Below are 26,356 nucleotides of genomic sequence, written 5' to 3'. Positions count from 1 at the left end.
AGGATAATAATTACCAATTATTCGATTTTTATCATCAGTTACGAAACTGTTTCCCAAATTTTAATCATTTATAGTTATAATAATCGATCTTACAGCTGCTACATAATTCCACTGTTCCGGAATCAGCATCGCTGCAGAATTTTTGTCCATTTTCAAAGCTGGATTTGCTGAAATAGTTCATGATCATCCGTTATGAAACTGTTTCCTCAAATTTTGCTTATCATTCTTATGACATCAACAAGATATACTTCCATTAACGAATCACACAATCTGTGTGAACTTCCCGATATTTTCCTTACTTTTAACGACAACAAAAATATTCATGTTTTCAATGTTACACCTTGATCTATGGATTGAAAAGGCCAATCGCTGTGGTGGTCGAGTGGTTATAGTGACGGACTCGCGATGCGAGGATCCGGGTTCGAACCCCACAGTGGTGGTCGGCTGAAGTTGGTTTTCTGTGGTTCCCAACTTCAAGGCGCAAATGCGAGCCGATCTCCCCGTTAAAAAGTCTCGCCACAGAGAGCAACAGTCCTACAACGATAAATCATTCAATCATAACACTTCACTCATAGTTAGAAAAAAAAACTGGTGGCAGATGGCAGCGCTACACATAACAAGCATTACAGAGAAACAAAAAACTTCACGTCAGGTTTCACTACACGTACACGCACATTCCCGCATGTACCGATTCGTTGGGGGTTCCGCGGAGGAGGGAGGGAGGGGGGGGGGGTGCATGTGTGGTGTAGCAGTAGTAAGTAGGGCCTCCAAAAAATGGCTCGGGGATCCATGATGTTCTTAAGTCAGCCAACTCGTTGGGCAATTTGCCTGTTGTGGCGTTGTATTTGTATTGTATAAGTGGTACACAGTCTCGAGACGCACTCCTTGCTGAACAATGTCGATCGAAATGAGCATTGAATTATGAAAAAAGGGTAGAGAAAACCAGAATTTTTTTCGAACTTTTGTTAGTCTTTGAAAATTTGTTGATCGAGAAAAGCCTGTCTGGCTTGTAGATTTTTTTTTCAAAACTAAATTCTCTCGATCATACAAAAATTATGGTCCCCCCGCCCCTCCATCTTTAAATTATCCAAAAAATGCTAAAAAAAAGTTCGATTTAAATAATAAATTTCAACATTAAATTAGATAAAAAAACTCAAAGGTAGTTCGTAAAAGTTCGAATTGACCAGTATGTTTGATAAATATAATCGGACCCCGATATAACGAACTCCTATTTTTTATGAATTTCATGATTTCACGATTTTTTTTTTTTTTTTCGAATCCTGTCCCTGTGCGAATCTGTAAAGTGAGAAGTGAAAATTCGTTAATTCGAAGAATTTATCAACTTTGGGGAATTCGTAATGCCGGAGTATGATCGTGAAATTTTTTAAATGTGTGAGAGTTCACTATATCGGAATTACCATAAAATTTGTAGAATAAGAGTTCATTATAGCTGGGTGCAATCGTAAAGTTTGTTAAATAGGAGATCGTTATATCGAGGTCCGATTGTTTAATTTGCCAAATAGGGGTAAATTAAATCGGAGTTGGATTAAATAGGAGTTTTTATATTGGAGTGATTGATACACATAAAAACTTGCTTTAAAATTCGTTAAATCGAAAAATTGGTTGGATGGGAATTTTTAATATCGGGATGTGATCGTAAAATTTGTTAAATGAAAGTTAGTTATACCGAGGAACTAACGTAAAAGTTGGTAATCCAAGTTCTACTGAACATGAACAAACTTCTGCAAGGGGAGGGGGTTGCGGAATAAAGACAAATCGATTGTAGGGCCACAAACGCCGTCTTCGGGTTCATGTACAGAGGACGGGGAATATATTAAAGAGCAGGGTACGAAATGCTTTCTTTTATGAAGCCCTAAAATGATGAAAAGTGCAATTTATTTTTTACTCCTAAAAGTTTTGCACACGTATTTCTAAAACACTCTTTCTTAGTTCCTTGTTAGTTCAGTGGTTCACGAATACTTTTAGTCGCTTGTCCCCAGAAATCTTAGTGTCTGCTATGGGCCACAATTTAAGGCAGCAGGAAACTTCAGTCATCTTCAGCGAGAACGTGTTCTCGAATAATGGAGGAAATTTTATCCAGTAGGCTACTAGTAAATGAGATGCGATAGCAATACAATATACTCGACTGCAAAAGAATTAAAACAACGTTTCATACCCCCCATCGAGAGTGTGGCCGAAAGTACAATTTTTGTCAAATCAGTCTACCAACGTTGCAGCGGTACTTTTGAGCGGTAATTTAATTAAAACTTTTCGTTTTAGGTAATTTGTTTAGGTAATATGAGATATAACTCATAATTCTTTAACTGGGCCGTGGACTCCTGGGGGGTCCAGGGGCCCCCCTATCGGCAACTGCTGGTATAGTTTGTTAGTATTCCAACCAAGTTTGTTAGTATTCCACGAACTGTGAGATTATTCGCTACATAATGTTGTCATGTTGGATGAGTTTTATTCAATTCTTTTATGTAAAGCCATTGTGCACATCTCGAGAACTGGTCGTCAGCGACTGATCTTTCACGTTTGGCTTGTCCTTCTGGAAAAGAATAGAATTGTCTCACGTGACGTGACGTGCCATAGTCAAGTTTCATCATGTGGTTGGAGGACTATACACATTCTCTTTTGATTGAACTCTGAACATTCTCAAAAACGGGCAAAACTTTCGATTATATGGACTTGAATTGATTAATTTTCTCGAGAGTAAACATAGTGTACAGGCGAATTGTGACTTACTGAGAAGTAGCAGTAGCTGCAGTGTCTTTCTTCTTGGAGTTTTTGCCGCCGTTAGAGAAGCGTAGATTTGCTGCCGCTGCTGAGCATGAGCTGCCCATAATACTTACGACGAGGTGTTACCATCTGTTCTCTGTGTGATCCAACCTACGAGGATAGAATACACGATTTAACACAAAAAAAAAAAAAATAATAATGTTTCACTCTAGATCCGCTCATCTCTCTACTGTCAAGTCATGCACATTTCCATCCACAAAAGCTCTCTCAAACCCAATATACTTCAAGCTTCCAAATGAATTAATCAATCGTGTTATTGGTCATATCACGAATATCATCAGGGCCGGTTCCAGAAATTCTGACGCCTGAGGAGGAGAATAATATTTTCCCACCCTCAAAAAATACGGCTACCTGAAAAGAGATTTTTCTCTTCATCTCTAATACCTTGATATACCGTAGTTCCCAAATTGTTGGTCAGGAAGGTAACGTTGATGATTTAAGATGTCGCGAGAGAATTTCTCCTAGATAAAAACGTCCCGATGTGAGTAAATACTGTATATCAAATATCAATGCAGTAATTCTTCTTTGAAGAGAGAGATGGTGGTGGGAGGGAGCTGGTCCCTAGTGGGGACACATGTTACCAATGTTTTACAACATTGGTAATTGTTGGTAATTAATTGGTAATTGTATTACAGCATATTTTGCAATATATTTCCATTTATACAAAAATGATATGTGTGAAAACTCCAACAATGTCACCAAAACCATTCAATGTGATTTCTAAACATTTGATAAACATATTTAAAAAATAAATAATTATAAAATAGAAAAATAGAGTAGAAGGTTACAAATGGGCATTAGAATTTACAGAACATCAATACACTCCTCATAGTCCCATCAGAATCATATTTTGCAACTTTTGAACATCTGACAATTATATTAGATTAAAAAATCTATGCTGATTAGGTCGCATAAATCTCATAAATAATTACGAGTTTTGATAATATTATTTTACCACAGGCAAATAACAACTGGTAAAATTTCGAGGCAAACTTGCTAATTCGTCTGATACTATCGTCTCGGTACAGGCATGCGTATGCAAATAAAGAGATATGGAACCAATCAGAGTACGGCGCTGCGGTCGGCAACGCCTATATAACACAAGTGTCTGGCATAGTTTTTAGATCGGTTACTGCTGCTACAATGGCAGGTTATCGAGATTTAAGTGAGTTTGAACGTGGTGTTATAGTCGGCGCATGAGAGATGGGACCACAGAGTAAGAATAATATAGAGCGCGCGCGAGTGGTTACAATGTGAAGCAAAGATCCGGAGTCACGTGACTCCGGTCAAAAGGCTGGTCAGGGAATCTCGCTTTCAATGCTTTCCTTATGGCTATTCGTATGACGATCTACACGCGTTGTCTTATTTTTGATTAGAATGGTCAACACTTGCGTAGCTTTCGGATGTTCTGAACGGTTTAGGAAAGGGGGACCAGTATCCTTTCACAAGGGAATACTTTTTTGCTTATTCCTCTTCTTATAAATTAAATATTGGAATATTAAATTGACGATTCAATGGATTTCTGACGTAGTCTCAGTTTTTAACGATTCCTTTTTGGATTTAAAGTTCCAAGTTTTGGTAAAATTCAAATGTCATGAGCCATTATTAAATGTTTTAATAGAATTTTTGGTAATAAATGATTGAAGTAATGAGTTTTATTAACTTTCAACTGAAATATACGTCTCCGCAAGATTTGGCGAGCTAATTCGAGTTTCGCTCAACTTGAAGATAAAATGCTTTTCAGAATGAGGAATTTATGGCAAATATTTTATTTAAATAGAATGTAATGAAAACGCACCCTCTAGACAATGGCAGTTTTGCATAAAAATGTATAACTACCTCTAAAAATAGTATTTTTACCTCTCTTCACGCCTGAGATAAAACTATTACAGAAAAGAAATTTTTTATTGATTAATTTGTGTTTGTTGTATGTGAAATTGTCCTCAAACAACAAAAATCAATTAATTAATTGATTAATTAATTTTCAGTCAATATCTTTATTAGGACCATCTGAGTTAAGATCTGAAGTCACTATGTGTATCTCAGATGTTAACTTGAAGAGAGAATCATTCTAAAAACTACTTAATGCCTAAAAAAAAATGAAGATTCACATACGTATACTTCTGGAGCGAAGAGGTTACATAAATGTCACATGTAACATACACTCTATTGTACTATACATTACTATTGTCTATACATTACGTACTCTAAATTATTACATATATACTCTACACGAAATTTCATTTCTTATAATTTAGAAAAGTACTGACGATGAGGTATTGCAATTTTCTTGAAAAATTCATTTTATTCCTGAAATATTATGTGTGTTTACATTTTTGTGTGATAAGGTTATAAAAGGTTTTTCAAGAATGTTGGAAATGAAGCTTTTACTCATTATTTAAATATTTCATGACTGAATATGGTATGAGTGTGAATGCGTTACATTACATAACATAATATGATGCATTATAATTATATACTCAAAATAAATGTATGATTAAAGTAATTTTAATGTTCTTGGAAGATAATTTTTATGTTTTAATAACCCCTAGTTAAAATAAATTTTCGAAATTAAAAGTGACAAAGTGAATGAGAAGAGAATATTTAAAAATATAAATGAAATAGACTGTATATATAAGAGATAGGTTATATATATATTAATAGGATTTAAAAACTCACAAGTCTTAAATTATTAGGAATTATCCCTTTTGGAAAATAAAAAAAATTTCGTTTTTCAATATTTATATCATATAGAATTGATTTTTTTTTCGAATCCCTCATTCCCTAAATATTTTACAAAAGAATGAATGAAATTCATTGAAGAAATGAAGGAAAGTTTTCATCAACTCGATCGAGTCAAATTTCGTTACAACAACATCCTAGCATTAACACGAAATCACTATGTTCTGCGAAAACGAGCCAAATGTAATAGCGCAGAACCTGTTCTTCCCCCGACAATACTGCTCTTCACGTTCGACAAGTTTTATGAATAGCGTGCGCGGTCTATTATATCTTTAGTCTATGGATGGGACATAGCATCTCCGAGGTAGCGATGAAATTTGGATTTTCACGTACGGCCATTTCACGAGTGTACCGTGAATATCGGGAATCCGGTAAAAAATTAAATCTACGACATCGCTGCGGCCGGAAAAAGATCATGCAAGAACGGGACCAACGAGAATCATTAAACGTGACAGACGTGCAACCCTTCCGCAAATTGCTGCAGATTTCAATGCTGGGCCATCAACAAGTGTCAGCGTGCGAACCATTCAACGAAACATCATCGATATGGGCCTTCGGAGCCGAAGGCCCACTCGTGTACCCTTGATGATTGCACGACACAAAGCTTTACGCCTCGCCTGGGCCCGACAACACCGACATTGGACTGTTGAGGACTGGAAACACGTTGCCTGGTCTGACGCGTCTCGGTTCCAATTGCTTCGAGCTGATGGACGTGCACGGAGACAACCTCATGAATCCATGGACCCTACATGTCAACAGGGGACTGTTCAAGCTGGTGGAGGCTCTGTGATGGTATGGGGCATGTGCAGGTGGCGTGATATGGGACCCCTGATACGTCTAGATACGACTCTGACAGGTGACAGGTACGTAAGCATCCTGTCTCATCACCTGCACCCATTCATGTCCATTGTGCATTCCGACGGACTTGGACAATTTCAGCAGGACAATGCGACACCCCACACGTCTAGAATTGCTACAAAGTGGCTCCAGGAACACTCTTCTGACTTTAGACACTTTCGCTGGCCACCTAAATCCCCAGACATGAACATTATTGAACATATCTGGGATGCCTTGCAACGTGCTGTTCAGAAGAGATCTCCACCCCCCTTTCTTACTCCTACGGATTTATGGACAGCCCTGCAGAATTCATGGTGTCAGTTACCTCCAGCACTATTTCAGACGTTAGTCGAGTCCATGCCACGTCGTGTTGCGGCACTTCTGCGGGCTCGCGGGGGCCCTACACGATATTAGGCAGGTGTACCAGTTTTTTTGGCTCTTCAGTGTATATATATGAAATATCAACTGATATATCATATTTTTTTACATGCGGTGCATTAATCAAATTGCGGTTGCTAATTTCAATCAAAGAATTGTAAGTTTATTTGATAGGTGGCGGAAGGGGTTCCAGTTCCTTGATGTCTTTCTCACATGTAATATAATACTGCACTGAATGAACGCCAGAGCTTTGCCACTGGACTTATCCCGTTGCCGAGATCTCTTCCAGTCCAGCTTCGTGGCAGAGTCCGGAACACTTTATTCTGTGTCAAAAAAGAAAAAAAAAACCCATACAAAATTTTTACAATATATTTTCCCCGGACAAGTGGGTACTGTCGCGATTAACAAATTTTGTGGTGATTACAGACGAGATGGGATTAGGAGTTGGAGAAGTTTCGGGGTTTCGTTAAGATGGATGAATGTACACATATTAGGATGGAGGTATATTTTACAAGTATAATACTGTACTGTAGGAAATATTGAAAACAATTATAAAAGGCATATATTTTGCTGATAAAATTTTATTTTTACCCTTTTATTGGTTATGAACAAAATTAACTAAAGGAAGACATTTTCTTTTTCGTGGTGAATTAATTTTACAAAATAATTGAATGTTTTAGAGACCGAGAGAGTGCTTCTCGAGTGCTTCTCGAGAGTGCTTGATATAGATAGAGTTTTTTGCTGCACAGAAAAAAATTCCGGAAATTGCATAAGACAACATGTATTTTGTCATTCCGCACTGACATTAAAATTCTGGGAGAAGAGAAACAGATATGTGTAGGTGAAATAAAAGACAATGCTTTGTCTGTAAAGAGAAAAAGTTAGATGTGGCGCATTTCATATAAGAATAAAATTTTGACTTTCCCCAAGAGTATATCGGTGCTCGTCATGCTCCCCTTCATCCTGGAGCTATGCCCCTAAGAGTGAGATTTTCGGCGGGGTCTCCTTTAGTGAATTTTTAGCGTAAAAAAAACAAAAACAATGAGATATGTCCTGGGCGCCGTGCTAGAACCCTGCCAGCCTAACCCTTATGGGAGTCATGGTGCTCACTTAAACCATTGAGGATAAATGCTTGATTTCGTACTCAGGCGATACGCAGTCGGCCATATCCCGCACTAGGGGCCGTGGCCCCCGCATCCTGGAGTAAGGCCCGTAGGCTGGAATCTTTTGCTGCCCCCCCCCCCCCCGACCAGACTTTCACGGGCTACTTTTGGATTTATAGCGTGGAAAAACAAAAAAAATAACGAAAATCGTCTCAGGCCCTAGAGCTGGAGCCTTGCCAGCCCACCCTTTGTGGGGGGGGGGCATAGTAGGGGCCCTAGGCTGAGATCTTTGGTGGGCTCCCCAGGTCAGGCTCTTCACGGACCTCTCTATTATGAATTTTTACAGTGAAAAACAAAACGAGAATCACATATTGAAGGAGAATTATATCAGAACCCCCGCGCTGAGATTCTGCCAGATTCACCACCGTTGTGGGAGCCATGAGGCCCAGAACCTCAGTTGAATAGGGCTTCCAAGGTAAGATCTGGCACAATGATCAATGACAATAAATATGTAGATTGTAAATTAAGAGGTGGTGGTGCCCAAGCCCTCTTTCATTTTGCCTTGGGGCTATGATGCTATTGAGGCGGCAGAAGGGACACACTTTTTTGATAAACATTCAAAAATTTGTTAGAGTTTTGTAGAACAGCCTCATTATCATCAAGGTTCCGCAGAACAGCCTCATTATCATCAAGGTTCCGCAGAACAGCCTCATTATCATCAAGGTTCCGCAGAACAGCCTCATTATCATCAAGGTTCCGCAGAACAGCCTTATAACTATCAAGGGTTCCGCGAGAAACTTCAACATCGTTGAAGCATCAATGGATGTTGCCAACAGGGCAACATCCGATGTACAGAAATGGGCAGTCAGAACATTCCGGAGCCGAAACAGCACCTCACTAGAGAGACTTCTACAGTAGTTTCTAGTATGGTGTTGGCTGAAAGGGGCATTTGTCGGCATATGGACAAGGAATCCAAACTTATGCTGGGAGATTCGACTAAAGAAAGTAAAGTCAATTGGAAAAATGTTGATAAAGAGTGAAAGATCCTTAACAAAAAAGAGAGAGAAGGAGAACCTATTTTCTCTTTTTTCAGAAATTAGCTTTTCTAGAGATAGGTGGCACTTTTTATAAGTGCAAGAAAGGAGTTGTGTTGAGATGAATTAAGCATATAATAGCAAAGAGTTGAATAGCATTTCAACAAAGCAAAGTATTGCACTTACCTGCGCTTTTTTTATCCATCGCTTTTTCCTTTCAAAATTATTTCGAGGTGTAAAAATTTGCGAGAGTGAAAAAACCGTCATAATGAATCTGTCATAAAAAATGCCACCTCTGTAATCATGCTGCCCTGTGCGGCGCCTCGTCGCCTGATGAACATCATCCCTAATAATACTATTCAACACCTTCTAGAGAAGCTTTAGAAGGTGATAAAAAGGGTCGTAGTAAGGCACTTTTAGAAATTGAAACAGACTCATCGGCCTTCATCTTTGAACAAAAAACTCGTTTTTGCCGGCCTTAATAAACGTTTTATACAAAATATCGATATAATTTTGACGTCACACTTCACTCAAAGGCAGCGGAGAAGTCAGAATGGATGAAATTCCAGGCTGACTTATCCGCCGTCGTTGAGTGAAGCCTTAGGATGACTCACCCTCAGAGGTTTCAAGAAGCCCTAGGTCGTGGTGAACCTATGGCTTGCTCTACATATTCCTTCTTAGAGGTTATGCCTTCTTAACGCGTCAGGCGCAGAGGCCGTCATGATTATGAGATCTAGTACCAAAACTGTAGGCTAGTAATTCTAGTCAGATGGGAGCCCTAAAAGTGTGTGGTCACAATAATATGACTCGCCTGTGTACCATGCACATTATTTATCAAAAAAAAAATCATCATCGAATTAAGCTTCCTATTAATTTCACAGTAAATTTCCGATCTCGTGCCAAGTTTGGATTGAATTTTTAACCGTCAAAACTTCACCCTCAATCATGACAAGTTGCCAAAAAGCCAAAATGCCAAACATGAATAAAACAAGTAGCGATACATAACGATATGAGGGAAAAGGATCTTTAGAAAATAATCGATTTTTCTCTCCTCTTTTTCTCCAGAACCAGCCGGAAGTCGTAACTATTGGGGGGGAGGGGGGAAAATACAGCATTAAAAGTAATAATAATCATGCTTCAAAAAATGTAGATATGTACCGCGGGTTTAGCCGAGTTACGAGGGCACATCTCACATTAAACACCGAAACCATTCATCAAAGATCACGGAATCGTGTCCCAATTCTTCTTATCTGGGCCCCCCACCATCTCCACCACAACCTGTTGTAGGAGAAGTGTGCCGAGGGGGCATTGGGGAGGGGGACCCTTTACTCTTCCACACGTTGTTAAATATATTTCTAATAAAATTTCCCCGCTAATCAAGTGAAAAATAGAAAAGATTAACTGTCGAGTAAAGGGTGGGGCCCCCTCACTTGCTCTACTAGTCCGTAGTGATGGATAGAGGCCTCTGGACGTGGTGGTTGGTCATCAGCTTCGAAATTCGACCGAAAAATAAATGGACGCAGCAACAGCTCGTGCTATTATTATTGTTATTATTAAAAGAGATCACCCCCTCAGAGTTCAGAGAGTTCCTGCCAATGAAAGAACGGTTATTAAAATTGCTGTCAGGTCTTGGATGGCCGTCGTCCAAAAAATACTGCAGTGAGTTGTTAATGGGCTTCGCTCGGATTAAACCGAGTGCAAGTAAAACAAATGACGAGCCAGAACTTTTTAGCTAATGAAAACCGCTCTACTTTTTATTATTAAATTGCGTATTATCATCTTCTCTAACGACGTCCATGTTATGAGTCCTTTTGTGGAAATTATGTGCACACTGCAAAATATGACGACCAGCCGAATGTCTATTGGGATAGGGTTTGACACCAGGGTTCTTAACCTATGGGTCGCGACCCAGTGTTCGGTCGTTGGGGTTTCCAAGATGGGTCGTAAAAATCCACTAAAAGCCGGGGGGCCCCCTTGAGCTATGCGTCCCGACCAAAAGTGGATTCGCAGGCCCTTTTGAGAAGGGTCGTACGAATCCATTCTTGATTCACTCAGATTTATGGGTCACGATCCAAACTTATGCACAGGGACTTCTGAGGAGGGCAGTACGAATCCATTCGCAGCCAGGGGCTCTTGAGCTATGGCTTATGAATCAAACTTGATATTCGTAGGGGCTTTTGAGAAGGGTCGTACGAATCCACTTATAGATAGGGATTCTTGTCCTATGGGTCACGATACAAACTTGATTCGCAGGGGCTTCCTATATATAGACGGGTCGTACAAATCCACTTACAATCCTGTTATAAATGCACATATTACGTCACTGGTTTCACTAATTTTGAAAAACAAACATTCCCATGGGTAACGAAGCTGATCTTATCATTGATTTTTTATCGCGGCTGAAAAAGATCAGGAACCCCTGGTTTAATATGAGAAGTCATTGTGTACGACATCCATTTACGTAATATAGTGCAGCGTTTCTCAACCGCTGGGCCGCGGCCCGGTACCGGGTCCTAATATCATTCATACCGGGCCGCGAGTTATTAGCCGTTTCATTTTTCCTGATTCATTTTCCGTTGGGCGCGTGTTTGACAAGGCCTTCGACTCACAAAAATGTATGAAACGGGCCGCAGGCTTAAAAAGGTTGAGAACCACTGATATAGTGCGTCTCAAAAATATAGATAATGTGTGTTCTTGAATAAAATATGAGCGTACACCCATGAAAGTTCACATATATATAACACGAATATAAAAAACTTCGGTAATCTATCATTTATACACCCTCTCGTTTATACGTTTCTCTCAGTTATAAGACGATTTTTCGCATTCCCGGCCAAAGACACAGGAAGATGATGTTATTTCTCATTCATTTATATGACTTTTTCATTTATGCGACTCATCTTTCAGTTGGACGGCTTTTACATAAAAGGATCCAAGCGCCATTAAATCAAAACGGAGAAAAAGCCATTTAAAGTCATCTTGGATTCAGTTATCTCTTCGGTTTGGTAGTTGGTTCAAGTGCACACAGACGCACAGACGCATAGGCGGAGATAGACTTGGAAGTCTGGGGGGGGGCACGGCCATTATTGCTGGGGGGGGGCAAGATGATGCTGTTGTCGATTCATCTATACATATATGCATTAGATCAGTCGACTTCGCATTTGATGCCTGGGGCTCCCCCCCCCCCCCCACCCGTATCTTTGCCCATGCACAGACGGCCTATAATTATGTCACTTGGTTCTATTTACAGCCGCTCTGGTGGTCGAGTAGTTATAGTGATGAACTTGCATCGCGAGGATCCAGGTTCGAACACCACAGTGGTGGTCGGCTGCAGTTGGTTTTCTGTGGTTCCCAACTTCGAGGCACAAATGCGAGCCGATCTCCCCGTCAAAAATTCTCGCCACAGAGAGCAACAGACCTACAAACAGTACAAATATTCAGTCACTTCACTTCTGAAACATAGATGGCAACACTGAAAAATCATACACAACACTAGATACGCGCTCCGACTGTTAGGTACAAACACTTACACTTCCGGCACAACTCACTAGGTAGTAAATTGCTCATGGCGATAGACCTGAGTTGTGCTCGGTTTGAAAGAAAGAAAGGTTCTATTTACATAAAAACATCCCACCTCTTTCAATAGTTCAGATGTCGGTATATCTCAAAAATGTTAAAAATGGCGCTTGGTTCCTTTTATATAAAAGTCGTCCAGTTATGAGTCGCAGAAAATTTTGGTTATTTTGCTTTATTTCCCCTCCAAAAAGGCTTTTTCAAGGAGTATAAAAAAAAATTTTCAGTAGAAAAGCCTTTATAGGAAAAGACTTTATATTTCTTATACTTGGGCTAAAAAGGGTATTCTCTTCCTTCCTTGGACTACATCTACTCTACTACGACTGAGATCAATCGGAGGTGTTTCTCTTTGAAACACTTTTTTTCAGAGATTTTTTGCACATCGTTATATTTATATACCTTGACCATTTAATTATAATTTTTAATGGGGAGGGATTCTGGTATCCAGAATAATATAAAATATATTACATTGATTATTGTTCATTTAAGGGCATATTTTTAGGCAGTTTTTAAATGCGTATTTTGCACTTTTTAAATACACGTGTTCTTCATTTATTGCGCATTTTTTTTAGTTTTACTGCATTTTCTTTCTCTTGCGTTAGGCTCAGTTCAGTGCTTTTATAAATGTATATTCCTTTTCTTTTTTTCATTTTTGTGAGCATTTCCCCCCCCCCCATTTTTGTGCAAATTTTTCTTTTTATGTGTATTTTTTTCTCTTTGTGTGGGTCATTCTCATTCGTTTTTACGGAAGTTTAAGCATTTTTAAATGCATATTTTTTCATTTCTCTTATATTTTTCAATGTATATGCTCTTTGGGTCATATTGAAGAATTTTTAAGACATATTTCGGTATTTTTAAATGTATATTTCCACAATTTTTATTGATTTTTCCTTTTTTCGGCACTTTTAAATACAAATTTTTATTTTATATTTTTGCGTGTATGTTTTATAATTTCACAGCAGATACCTCTGCGACCGTTCACTTTAGAAACATACTTTCCATTAAAAAAAAATTTTCAAATGACGTTCAGTTAATACTGTACGTAAAACTAACAGCAGAAGTTAGTTTTTCAAATGCAGCATTAATAAAATCTCAAAATTTGTTTTTAGGAGTCATACACAAAAAGAAATGAACTGTTTGAATATTATTGAAATATTATCACAAAAAATGAGTAACTTTGCCTGGTTTTAATTTATACAAAAATTGCCACGTTTTTAAGACAAATAAATTTAATTGGTCGAATGGTCGACGCGTTTCGGCTCTTCAATGGAGAGCCGTCATCAGGACTTCGTAGTGAGAATTCACACGAATGAGTCGTGGAAGAGTGATGTTTACGTCTAGTCGTCCGAAGAGTTCGCCTTTGTATTTGCTGCGTCCGAGCGGTCTTTGGATGCGAATTGGGGAGCCATCTGTTGTAAAGTGTTGAAAGTTTTTTCACGACTGAGGTTAATAAAGCCTGTCCAAGCTGACGAAATAGGTGGTGTGTTTCTTCCATCGTTAACGAGGAAATTCTGGCATGTTCTGATGAAGTATCCCTCGAGAAAATTCAATTCCGAATTGTGTGTTGCTTTTTTAAAAACAAATGCTTTGTCAAAATCAAAATGATGTGAATGTTGCCAACAGTGTTGGGCAATAGCCGAATTATCCGTCCGTCCCTTCTCAACATGCTTTCGGTGTTCGAGAACTCGAATATTTAGATTTCTTCTAGTTTGGCCAATATATCCATTTTCGCAATTCTTGCATGGGATGAAGTAGATACCAGATTCTTTGGAGGGTGAGATAGGATCTTTCAGATGGGAAAAGGTGAGTATATTTGTTGGCTGGAATATTGTATGGAAGTCAAATTTCTTGAAGATAGAAGAGATCATGAAACTTGAAGAAACGAATGGAAGAACAACGGTATTAGAAAACTGTTTTGAGTCAGCTGGGAGCAGGTTCGTGGTGCATGTCTGGGTCATTTTTCTGAGGACCTTGTCGATGATAAAAGGTGAAAAACCCCGATTAGAAGCGATGTCACGAAGGATATTGAGTTCATTCTGGAGGGAGGCTGAATCACTACAAAGTTTTAGTGCTCGATGAACAAAAGAAGAAAATGCCGAAAGTTTCTGATTGGGAGGATGAAAGGATTTTTCATGAGGTGGCATGGAGATAGCGAATGGCTTACGGTACACAGATGTATGAAATTCAGTGTCTGTCTTTTTAATGAGCACGTCGAGAAAAGGCAGCATATTATTTTTTTCCATTTCATAGGTGAATTCAATATGTGGGTCAATAGAATTCATAAAATTGAATAACTCAGTGACATTAACATCAGTCTCATCAACTAAAGTGAATGTGTCATCAACATACCTGATCCAAAGTTTGAAGTGGTGGGTTTCCAAAAGTTTTGTTTCGAAAAAATCCATATATATGTCACAGAGGATAGGCGAGAGTGGGTTGCCCATGGCAAGACCCTCTGTTTGGCGGTAAAACTTTCCAAACACTGAAAAATAATTGTGCGATACACAAAGTTGGGTGAGTTGACATATTTCTTCGATTTCAATCGAGGAGAAGTGGAATTCTTGCAGACGTTGTTTCAGGAAAGAAATTGCACCGCTGATGGGAATGTTAGTAAACATGGATTTGATATCGAAGGAAATCATTGTAGCGTTATCTGATTGAATGCTGCGGATGATGGAAACGAATTCTGAGGAATTCTTTACTGTGAAACGATGCTTTTTGCAGAGAGGGGACAAAAGTTCAACGAGAAATTTAGCAAGTTGATGCGTAGGTGATCCAATGCAAGAAATTATAGGTCTTACTGAAAATGAAGGTTTGTGTATTTTTGGAAGAGCATAAAGTCTCCCGCAGTTTGCGGCGGATGGAAAGATGCGTTTCTTGGTCGAAGAATGTAGAATGGGAGTCTGATTGATTTTCTTTTGAACCAATTTTAGAAGGGTAGGAGCTGGATCCGTATTGAGACAAGTGTATGGTCCATCGCTAATTAATTTTTCAACCGACTCTTGATACATGGATTTATCAAGTACAACAATTTGGCCACCTTTGTCAGCTTGAGTGATGAAAATATTGTTGTTTCTTTTAAGTTCTCGAATGGCAGAGATCTCAGATTTCTCAAATGGTGAAGAAATGGTTTTTCGATTGGCCGAAACTGAAGAGGAAACCAAGTGCCGAAGAGATTCTTTCTGATCGGGAGAAAGTTTGCAATCTTGTTAAGAATCCGGAGTTTCTTGATACGGAGGGCACAAAAATGGTTGATCGAATTCATCTGTTTCACAAATATTTAGAGAAATTAATAGAAATGAGCCAATGTGTGTGTTATGTTCACAACGTCTTACCAAGAAATTGTGGTTTTTTCGGAAAGAAACAATTTGGATGTCCAAGAAAAGCAATAGAAACAGATGATCATGTCTGTGGTCATCGCAATATAGACATATATTATTTTACCAAATTTCTGGAGAAATTAATCATCACGTGAAGTTCTTCGGCATATCAACTCTATTACAGCGTGTATCAAATTGTTTGCAACCGTTGTTGTAATGTGTTGCAGCGTGCCAAAATTGTTTGCAACCAAAATATCTGTAACCGTTGGCTTTAGAAACATACTTCCAATTTGAAAACGTTTTCAAATGACGGACAGTAGCTTAAAATCTTGAAATTAGGTTTGAGAGATCGTATACGTAAAAAATAAAGAAATTAACTTTTTATACCGCCCCGCGCGCTGGGGACTTACCAACAACCAGAAAGTTGTAGCCCTGTCGCTTATGAGGCCATATGTAATGAGAAGAAGTGTTTTCCGTCAGTTTTTTTAAATGCCCTTTAAAATAAACTTTTGAAATTTTATGTAGTCTGTATGAGTTACAGTCTGAAAAGACTATCGTTCACCCCCTTCTAAAATTAAGTACTTTTTAGCGAACTGTGTTTGTGCTCGTGAAAGGTGGTCAGGACAGCCTTTACTTTCAAACACACTGAATACGGACCTCCTAATCTTCTATTGTGGACATTTCTATTGGGAAATGAGAGTTCCAAAACGTTCGCAATTTTCTCTGACGACATTTCTTTTTAGTTCACATCTCGAATTATTGCTATTCTTTTATTCCAATCTGTGGAAGACGCATTGATTGTGTCTTTATACTAAGAATAAAACTGACTGTTCTTCAGGAAATTGTTAACCAGTGTCTCAGACATATAATATTTTACCAAATTTCTCGAGAAATTAATCTACACTTTTTGAAAACGAGGATCTTACTCCTTTCTTTTATTACTTTACTTTTATTACGTTACTTTTTTTAATCTCTATTTTTCACCTGGCCTCTATGATTTCTTCCACCACAGTATAAAATCGGTATTGGAGCATAAATTTTCCTATATTTGATTGCTAAATCAGAGTCTAAGAATGACACAAATTTTTCTGATTTAATAAAGGTGTATCTTGTAACATGAGAAATGCTCATCAGGACTGAAAAGTCGAAAAAAAAAAAATTATTTAGGCCTGTCTTTTTTTTTTTTTTTGGGAAAAACATTATTTGGCTCCTGAGAAATTTTTCTGGTGCCTAATTTTTTTTTCTTGACCATACTATCATTCACTATAATGTCGTATAAAATTATCTGAAGTGAATAGCTTTAAAGCCGTGTTTCCCTGCATTAGCCGGCACTCAGTGAGGGGGACCAGCATATCTGAAATACCCGTATTTTCTTTCATGCCGGGAAATTCGAGTCAAAGATTTCGGAAAATTCTGAAATATCAATTAAATTGCCTGATTTGAATCTTTATCTATTCCCGCATTTTAGGATCTTCCGTGTTTAACGAACTACGTTGGAGGTGGTTCGAACAAGTCTGCTTTTGCAATGTACCGTAAATCTTGATCTATTAGGGGGGGGGGGGGGGGGGGTCTTACGACGCTTGAAGTCGAATTTTCAAAAATGACTTCAAAAAATATTTCATTCAATTTCAATAAAGTACTAAAAATTCGGTTTCAATTGGTTATAATTTGTTCTTTCATAATAAAAGAAATAAATAATGAATTATAGTGTAAACGCGGCTACATGAAAAAACACTTTGATTGCAGTTTCTAGGCTCATCCGTAACATTAAAAAAAACTACTGCCGCAAAAATTCTGCAGAAATGTTTATTCGACATGTGTTAGTAAAATAAACATCGGATTTAGCGATTGACTAATGAAAGTACCTTTAAAAAAATGTTAAAGTTAGATTTGTGAAATTAATGTATTTTTTTTAAACTTTAAAAATTCATAAAATTCTAACAAATTGTCAGAAATCAAAGTTCGCGGTATATTTTACTAACACATGTCGAATAAACATTTTTGCAAAATTTCAGAATTTTTGGGGAAGTAGTTTTTTTAAATCTTACTGATGACCTCACAAACTGCAATCCGACAAAATCGCGTTCCAAGTGTTTTTTTCTTGTATGCGTTCACGCTATAATTCATTATTTCTTGGTTTTATTATGAAAGGACAAATTAACTAATTGGCACGAAATTCTTAGTACTTTATTTGCAATTGAATGAAATATATTTTGAAGTCATTTTTGAAAATTCGACTTTAAGAGTCAGGGGAGCCTCTTTAAAAATGTCGTATATAAAGCATATTCGTTTTCGTAGATTAGCTTAGTGGAAAAACTAGTAGACTGCGAAATATATTTTTGGTTCCTTTTGATCATGAACAAATGTTTAATTATGTAATGATCATTAAGATTTGTATAAACACAGCAAAAAAATGATATTCTAATACCAGAGGCGGATTTAACGGCGGGCGCACCTGGTGCCCCGACTTCTGAAGGGCCCGAAAAACCCAAACTTTACACTTTTTACTAATTTAAGGGGCCAATGTTTTCTCTTGCGCCGGGTCCTCAACCAACTAAAATCCGCTTCAGTCTAATACAGAAGGACAGTACATTTCTTCAATATTTCTGAACATGGGGGAAAAAATACAGTGCAAAACTCAGTATCTAGAACTCAAAAACTCAGTGTGAACTCAGTAAAAGAGAAGAAAAGAAAATATTTTTTCACCTGTTCTGAAGTGATTATTCTGGGCTCTTTAACATTTGGGTCTGGATCTTTCCATGTCCCGGATGATGCGGCACCTCCGGATCGGGAGAAGAAGAAAAATAATAAAATAATGAGTATAAAAATGATTGTAAGAAGAGCCAACTATGTATAGTAATGACAGCAAACGCGCGCGTGACCAGCGTCCAAGTCTCACGTGTGAGCTGTTCGCTCTATTCATCCGTACCTGCGACTGACCACTCCGCGAACAACTGCACTTTCACTCGCGAAATCTCTCGGACCGTGAGAGGGCAGTTGCCGCTAACGCCAACCACCAACGACGTCGTTTCTCTTCCTAAAAAAGTTTATTATTACGCAATATTTACTTATTTATCTATCATTATCTTCTCCAGCTGTTGAAGTCGATGGACGCGCAACTATATAATAATAACACAAACAACAACAACCGAAAGACCCCCATATAAATAGCAAACGATAAAGACCCATATTTTGTGAACTAAATATCGATTAGGAAATGACCCTTCGTTCATATATTCCCTGTCCTCTTCGAATATATCGTTTTTCGATTCGTCGATCTGAAAGTCGTAAACTGGACTATGTCCGTATTTAAAGTCGTCAGAGAAGTAAAGTAAGAATAAGAAAAAAAATATATGTATGTATGATGAAGACGGTATTGGCATAAGGCTTAATCGATTTCTGATATTACAGAGGGTTTTTTTTTTTTTCTATCTCTCTACACCACCATAACCTCATGCAGTTCTGCCCATTGCCAGCAAATGCATTTCCCTGTAGTTCTTTATTCCATTTGCGTGTGAATTTTCCATTAATTCTGGAAATGGACATCGTATTACTCTTTCTCTCTCTCTCTCTCCTACCAAACACCCATCCCCCGACTTCAGAACTAGAAAGGATTCTTTCTTCCAACCCTGAATTAACTATGCGAATATCATTAAAACCCCCCGGTATTATTATCATTATTAATGTTGCCTTGCTTTTTCTTTTTTGACGGGATTACGATTTGGACATTGACGTGGAGCCAATCAACGGGATCGATATAATGTGCCTCTTTCTCCTCCGAATTTCGCCCTCTAATGTGATTCGTAGAACTCGGAACTACAACTTTTCATGACTGTCGTTGGATACAGATCCACGAAGGTCTGCTTTGCATTGTTGTGAATTCGTATATTTCCTCGAAATCAAGTCTGAATCAGAGCTTTTATTGTATTTCTGAGGCTTTCGCGGTCAGTAGAAGGAGCAAAACAATTTCCACTTGGTTGAGGATGTCCCATTAAGTAATTCCGGTGTCAGCCGTACAGCCGAAGTAACGTGGTATATCGAACGACTCAATCGTTAGATCAACAAATTGTTCGGTTAACGAAGATTTTTTTCGTGATTTTTCTGCCTCGGCTAACGAACATTTTCGTTGATGTGGATGCACGCGATAACATGAAACAGCCGCGTCGTGAGGTGAATTTCAGCGCCGATCATCATCAGAGAATTACTGTGGCTCGAGCCCGATTGACTCATGCCCACCTCTGAATCTTTTTAGGTTAAGTTAGGTTACCTATACTTCTCTTTCTGAAAGTTTTTGAACCATTTCATGTAAAGTGAAAGAATCAGCTAATAGAAAATGTATTGAGAAGAAAAAAGAGCCTATGTTTACAGGTCACGCATTATTTTAGTGCAAGACTCTTAGGCCGGGTTCACACTAGATACAACAACGATGCAATCTGTGCCGATGTTGCGGTTTATCACTTATCTTATAGGTCCAGTGTGTGTGTGTATACCTGACCTTAGCGTCAAACTGAATAGTGGATATTCTAGGAGATTATCTTTTCCATCTGCATGTATCATACACAGAAATGAACTAACGGATCAAAAATGGATCTGGACAATTACGAAACCCGACTGGGTTTTGTATACATTATGTGTATAACATAAAAAGATCTTCAGTATTTCATCTTCTCGTGAATTCTCATTTATCGAATTTTAAAACGGTTAATTTTAGCCTTTGGGCAGTTTTAGTCGTTTTTATAGTGCTTCTTGGTATTTAAAAAAAAATTATCTCTAAATTTTGCTCAGTACCTAGAACATGTAAACTCTTGAAGCGTTTATATGAGATTGGGAGCAACTTGCTGAATTGGATAAAATCAAGGCGGGCTATGGTGAATGCGGAATTCTCTGATTGGACAGGCGTCACAAGTGAGTGTCCATGAAAGTGTCCTTGACTTCATACTTCTTTTTTTACTTTTTACCGATAAATTTGATCAGGGTATCGATGAGATTGTTAGCAAATTCGCAGATGACGTAAAGCTGATGGAGGTAGTCGGGTATCAAAATGATAGGTAGTTGCTCCAGACTAACTTAAACAAGATTGCAGCATGGGCTGCATGAAGCATGGCGTTAATAGTTGACAAGTGCATGGTCGCACATTTTGATTCGAACAACCCACGTTGCACTTATGATTTAAGCGGTGTTATTAATCCGGATTCAAACTAAGATCACCGATCTAGGTATTCTTATTGACTAGCGGCTTAGGTTTTTGTGAACACTGTTCAGTTGTTATCAAAAAATTTAACAGAATACTCGGCTCTATTCTTAAGAAAGACGTCTTCGCGTTCTCCTAAAGTGATTAATCTACTTTTCCGGGCTTAATTCATCCTGGACTGGAGTACTTGGTTCATACTGGATGCCGCAAGTTTTTGGAGATCCTACTTACAAAGGGAGATTTTCAACGGGATGGACCATAAATTATTAATACCCCATCAATCGACTGCTGCAACAAGTGGACGCCAGTATTGATTGGTAATGGACAACTCTAGGTTGTGGGTTGTCGCAGAGGATTTTTCTCTAATGGGGTTGTGAATAAATGGAATAGCTTACCCCCATGGGTAGGAAATTCTAGCATAATTGACACGATAAATATTTAAAAATAAATGCGATAAACATATTAGGGTAAATTGAGAAGATATTCATTCTTAGATTTGAATTGACCTTGTATTTGGATAACTAATTAAACGGTTTTCCATAAGAATCTATGGAAAATCGCGTTTCGGCTAAGGGGCCATTCAAGTATTACGTAAGCAGATTTTCAGCTATTTTTGACCCCCACCCCTTGTCAGCAAAAGTCAGCAAATCCGAAACCCCCCCCCCCCCCCGATGCTGACGTAATACTTGAATGACCCCTAACGAAGATTTTGGTTAACGTAATTTAGGAGAGAACTGTCACTGTTAGCCGAGGTATCACTGTATAGTAGAAGTGCAGCCGGAGAAAATATTGAATCGATGAAGGCTTGAGCTGATTGATTTTATGGTCTTCTCGTTAACGAGGTTCGAGGTTCGACTACTACTACTAAACCAGACATGCACCTCGTCCATATTCCTCTGCAGAACTTCTAACGAATTGGTACATGTTGGAATATGCGTGTACGTATAGTGAACCTTCCGTCACGTTTGTTTCTGTGTAATGCTTGCTATGTGTGGTGCTGCCACCTGCAATCTGTTTTTTTAAACTATGAGTTTTTTCTCAACTCGTAGTGAGTGAAGTGTAATGAATGAATAATCGTAACGTTGTAGGCCTCTCTGCGGCGAGACTTTTTGACAGGGAGATCACTCAATTGCTTTGGAACTGTGCCGTGGTTCACTCAAGTACCACGGATGCCGCAGATTTGTTAATTGATCAAGGAATGTACCACGGATCACTTGAAAGATCTGGAAATGCGTCGAGGTACATTTAAGTGATATGAAACAGCACCACACTATTCTTAAGAGACATTTAATAATTATTATTGCACAATATCAAATTATTAAATTTTATAAGTATTTTAATTAACATTATCGTTGTGCGGAAAAAAAGCCATTATTAGGCGAATCTCCGTTTCTACGGCTAGATATCCGTGCGTTTGTAGTGTTGTGTTTTGATTTTTCAGTGCTTTCTTTCTTTCAAACCGAGCACAACTCAGATCTATCACCATTTATGGGTGATTTACTACCTATTGAGTTGTGCCGGAGGTGTAACTGTGTGTGTACCTAACAGCATAAGTGAATATGTAGTGTTGTGTTTGATGTTCCAGTGCTGCCATCTATATTTCAGAAGGGAAGTGAGTCAACACCACACTAGAAATATATTTAGTGTGGTGTTGAGTGAGTGATGTGTTATGACTGAATTACATTTTTACTGTTTGTAGGGCTGTTGCTCTCTGTGGCGAGACTTTTTAACGGGGAGATCGGCTCGCATTCACGCCTTGAAGTTGGGAACCACAGAAAACCAACTCCAGCCCGCCACCACTATGGCGAAAGGGGGCCTCGAACCTGGGTGCTCGCGATGCTAGTCCGTCACTATGACCACTCGACCACCATAGCTGAATTTTTCAGTGCTGCCATCTATATTTCAGAAGTGAAGTGAGTCATGTGTTACGATTGAATTGCATTTTTACTGTTTGTAGGTCTGTTGCTCTCTGCGGCGAGACTTTTTTTTTAAAGGGGAGATCGGCTCGCGTTCGCGCCTTGAAGTTGGGAACCACAGAAAACCAACTTCAGCCGACCACCACTGTGGCGACGGCGGGGTTCGTACCAGGGACCTCGCGACGCTAGTCCGTCAGTATAACCACTCGACCACCACAGCGGCTTTATAAAACAACTACAGCTTGGAATGTTTGTTATAAAGTTTTTGGCGAAAAGAGAAAGTCGAACATAATGTTTGTAAACTCACTCAATTCTATGGAGACGGGGAATTCAGGTTGTAATATATCCGACTGACAGAGTGGAAATATTTTACTCCCTAAACGTAGCTGATGAGGCCTAATTCAATGTACGAGAGGCATCGTGTACATAATTTACCTTCCTTACTAAGAAAATAGTGACAAATTTACCTCTTCTGACGAAAATATAAAACTCTTCTTTGAACTTTGAAGTTTGTGAATTTTAAACGTTCCGATTTTAATGTTTTAAATATTTTTTGGGTGATTCCGTTTACATTAAAAACTTAATACTAATGTGTAAGGAGTTTTCGTAGTTTAAAAAAAATCTCTTTTCTGGTGTTTTTTGGGGTATGATTTCCACTGGTTTTCACACAGATTGCGAAGTTCGCCGGTTCCCAGGGTAACTTTGCCAACGCTGTGTTTTATTTTTTTTTAACGTATAAATGTTCACTTAAGCTGTCATGTTTCTACAGATTGTGAAACTAGACATCAAGACTAATGTCTTATGGTCGTTTTGATACTTTTGAAGCATTTTCGTATATTATTAACTAATAAAGCAATCGAAAGAAGAAAAAAAGTAGCAAAGTTGTCCCGGTTGACGGTATACATTTTTATAACGGTGCTTTCCAACAGAAGGTATTGATTTATTATCAGGAATTGAGTGTTGTTTCATCCTTTTATTTATGTGATGCTACTGAATTGAAGAGGAACGATATTACCTGATTCTTTAATAAACCACCCAAGGCAGTCTTAACGCAGGGGCTCGCGAAGTACGACACGGAGTGCCTTCTTGGGTTCATAGGGGCACTCCATGATAATGGGATCAAGTGCTATGACAAATAGCAGGTGATCTTTTTGTTGCAAACTCAAAGTGCTTCACTTTGAAAAACAAGAGGTTTGACTGAAATACATATAAAAATTATCGTAGCTCAAATCAAAGCAGCAATATACCGATTTGAAAAACCATTTAAAGAAATTAACCCACAATATTGCTCTAAATGCTAAAATTAAGCAAAATTTTAAAGGTGCACAGAAAACATGCCTCATTTTTCCATGTGGAAATTCGAGCAATCGAAAAAGGGTCACATAATTTTAGGGCCCTCGATGAAGACTTTGCCCAGTGTCCCCTTCGAAGGTGGATTTACCGTTATGTGGCCTATGGGCTGCACAAATTTTGCCACCCTTCACCCATTCTGGTCTAGTTTTCTTGACTACTTATTCCTGCAAACTTGTCGGCCCCAAACTATAGCCCGCTTAACCCACGCCCCTCCCCCTCAACCGTAAATACGCCTCCATGTTTAAGTCACTCTTTTGGTCTTTCACACCATGTTGGTCACTGTTTTCGTCCCTTGTTCACCTGGTCATTCTTTTGGTCACTCACATACTTGCACACTACATTGGTCACTCACATGCTTAACACTATTTTGGTCACTCACGTGCTTGCACACTGTTTTGATCATTCACGTGCTTGCACACTGTTATGGTCACTCACATGTTTGCACACTGCCCAGATTGGTCATCCAAGTGGTCTGGATTCTTTTTAAACGACACTTACCTCGTTAAAATTCAAAACAAAGAACAACTTTGCGAATATCAGTAACAAGAAAGTTTTCTTCTTTGAAAGCTCTCCATGTTCCAGGATTTTTGAAGGTACGTTCCATTTAATCGTGCAAAACCCAGTTGGAACACATGTAATAGAGCAGTGATTCTCAACTTTTTATGGAACCGTGTCCCGGTTAATTAAAATTAAGACATTGATTACTGTATTAAGTACACACTATTTATATGATAATTAACTAACATCACATTACCCCTTTACAATCACGAACGAAATATTTTGTCCAAACGCCAGTGGAATAAATTCAATCCAGTTCTCTGTGTTTTCTCTCCTCGCCATCGCTAAGCTTTATTGTAAGACTATGAATAATTTTTTTCCTCTCCATTTTTTCTACACTCCTGAGATTTTTCTTTCTCCCTTCCCCCCTATATCTCTCTACTATATACATGCAAGAGCGAAAGAGAATACGTAGGGTGTGGGTGGAAAGATAAATTTATTGTATACTTTCTACTTTATATTTATTTTTCATTCCCTTCTATTTTTTCTTTACTCTTTCTTTTTCCTAACGTTGGGTTGAGTTAGGGAAAGGCTACCAGATTTATCGCCAATTCGGGAAATAGATGCGGTATGACAATCGAAATTTGTTGCCAAAAGCTTGTACGTGGAGAGGTTAAAAATGGCTAACTAATTATTACAGACACCTTAGTCCGCAAGATTTGTTATCGTATGGACCGTTATCGTTCGATTTGAATTTTGTCACTGCCCGATAGAGTCTTCGCAACAGACCAACCACTGAATTATTTTTTTCCAGAATGTTATGGTAACCATGTTAGGCTACCATCTTTATATCAAAACTCCTGGCTTTTCTCCGAGGTCGTCTTCTTCAATTATACAGGGCTATATACCTGAACTCCCCAAACGCAGATGTCTTCAACCTTTTTCTAGTCCCGATCACTGCCTGTACCCATCATGAAAAGAAGAGCACTCTTACGGCAAGTTTAACATACGAATGCATGAAATCAGGATTATTTCAATCCTTCAGTGCAATTTGTACAAAGTGTTTGTTTAGGACGTTGATCAAGTGTCACGAGCACGAAATTAGACATGAGCGTCAAGCACTCTAGGTGCTTCAGGAAGCCCTGCGGTGCTCGCGAGCAATGGGTTGAAGATGCCTGTAGCCTAGGGTGACCATACGTCCCGTATTTCCCGGGACAGTCCCGGTATTTTGTCTTTTTTTGGCCGTCCCGACTTTTTGGCAAAGGTGTCCCGGTTTTTCCCGTATTTCCCACGACACCTACTTGAATTTTTATTCTTTATTGAAGTCGAAGATTGAGATTATTTTTCAACTCATAAATTATTTTATGATAGTTACAACTATATATGGGATATTAATCTCCCACATTTGCTTTGGTAAACGTTTTTTTTTTTCGTGGAATTTTTAATCCACTCCAATTTGCAGTAATGCATCATTTCCCGCCATTGTGATTTTTCCGTAATTTCAACAATATTTGGCAACTTCATTTGGTTTTGGCATCGTTTTTGGTGATAATTGGCGATGTCCCGTATTTTCCCGTATTTGGAATCCCGATGTCCCGTATTTCTCTCG

At 38.6% G+C, this 26,356-nt stretch overlaps 1 protein-coding gene across 1 annotated transcript in view; it reads right to left on the bottom strand.

Moving 5' to 3' along the window:
* LOC149078629 (NACHT domain- and WD repeat-containing protein 1-like) overlaps window positions 1-18,703 on the bottom strand; it is a 53,501-nt gene extending 34,798 nt beyond the window's left edge. Inside the window, exons 1-2 of the mRNA XM_089240767.1 lie at window positions 18,496-18,703; window positions 2,749-2,892 (exon numbers count right to left, since the gene is read on the bottom strand). Of these exons, the coding sequence (XP_089096893.1) occupies window positions 2,749-2,846 (98 nt within the window). The 5' untranslated portion in view covers window positions 2,847-2,892; window positions 18,496-18,703. The remainder of the gene's footprint in view (window positions 1-2,748; window positions 2,893-18,495) is intronic.
* Window positions 18,704-26,356: the final 7,653 nt, after the last annotated feature.

This window comes from Pholcus phalangioides, unplaced genomic scaffold (genome assembly GCF_987345545.1).
Source record: "Pholcus phalangioides strain wild (caught in Gottingen) unplaced genomic scaffold, Ppha-v1.0 ptg000013l_1, whole genome shotgun sequence".
In the NCBI taxonomy this organism is placed as follows: domain Eukaryota; kingdom Metazoa; phylum Arthropoda; class Arachnida; order Araneae; family Pholcidae; genus Pholcus; species Pholcus phalangioides.
Note: the sequence above shows the minus strand (reverse complement) of the source record. Positions and strands in the feature narration are given on the sequence as shown.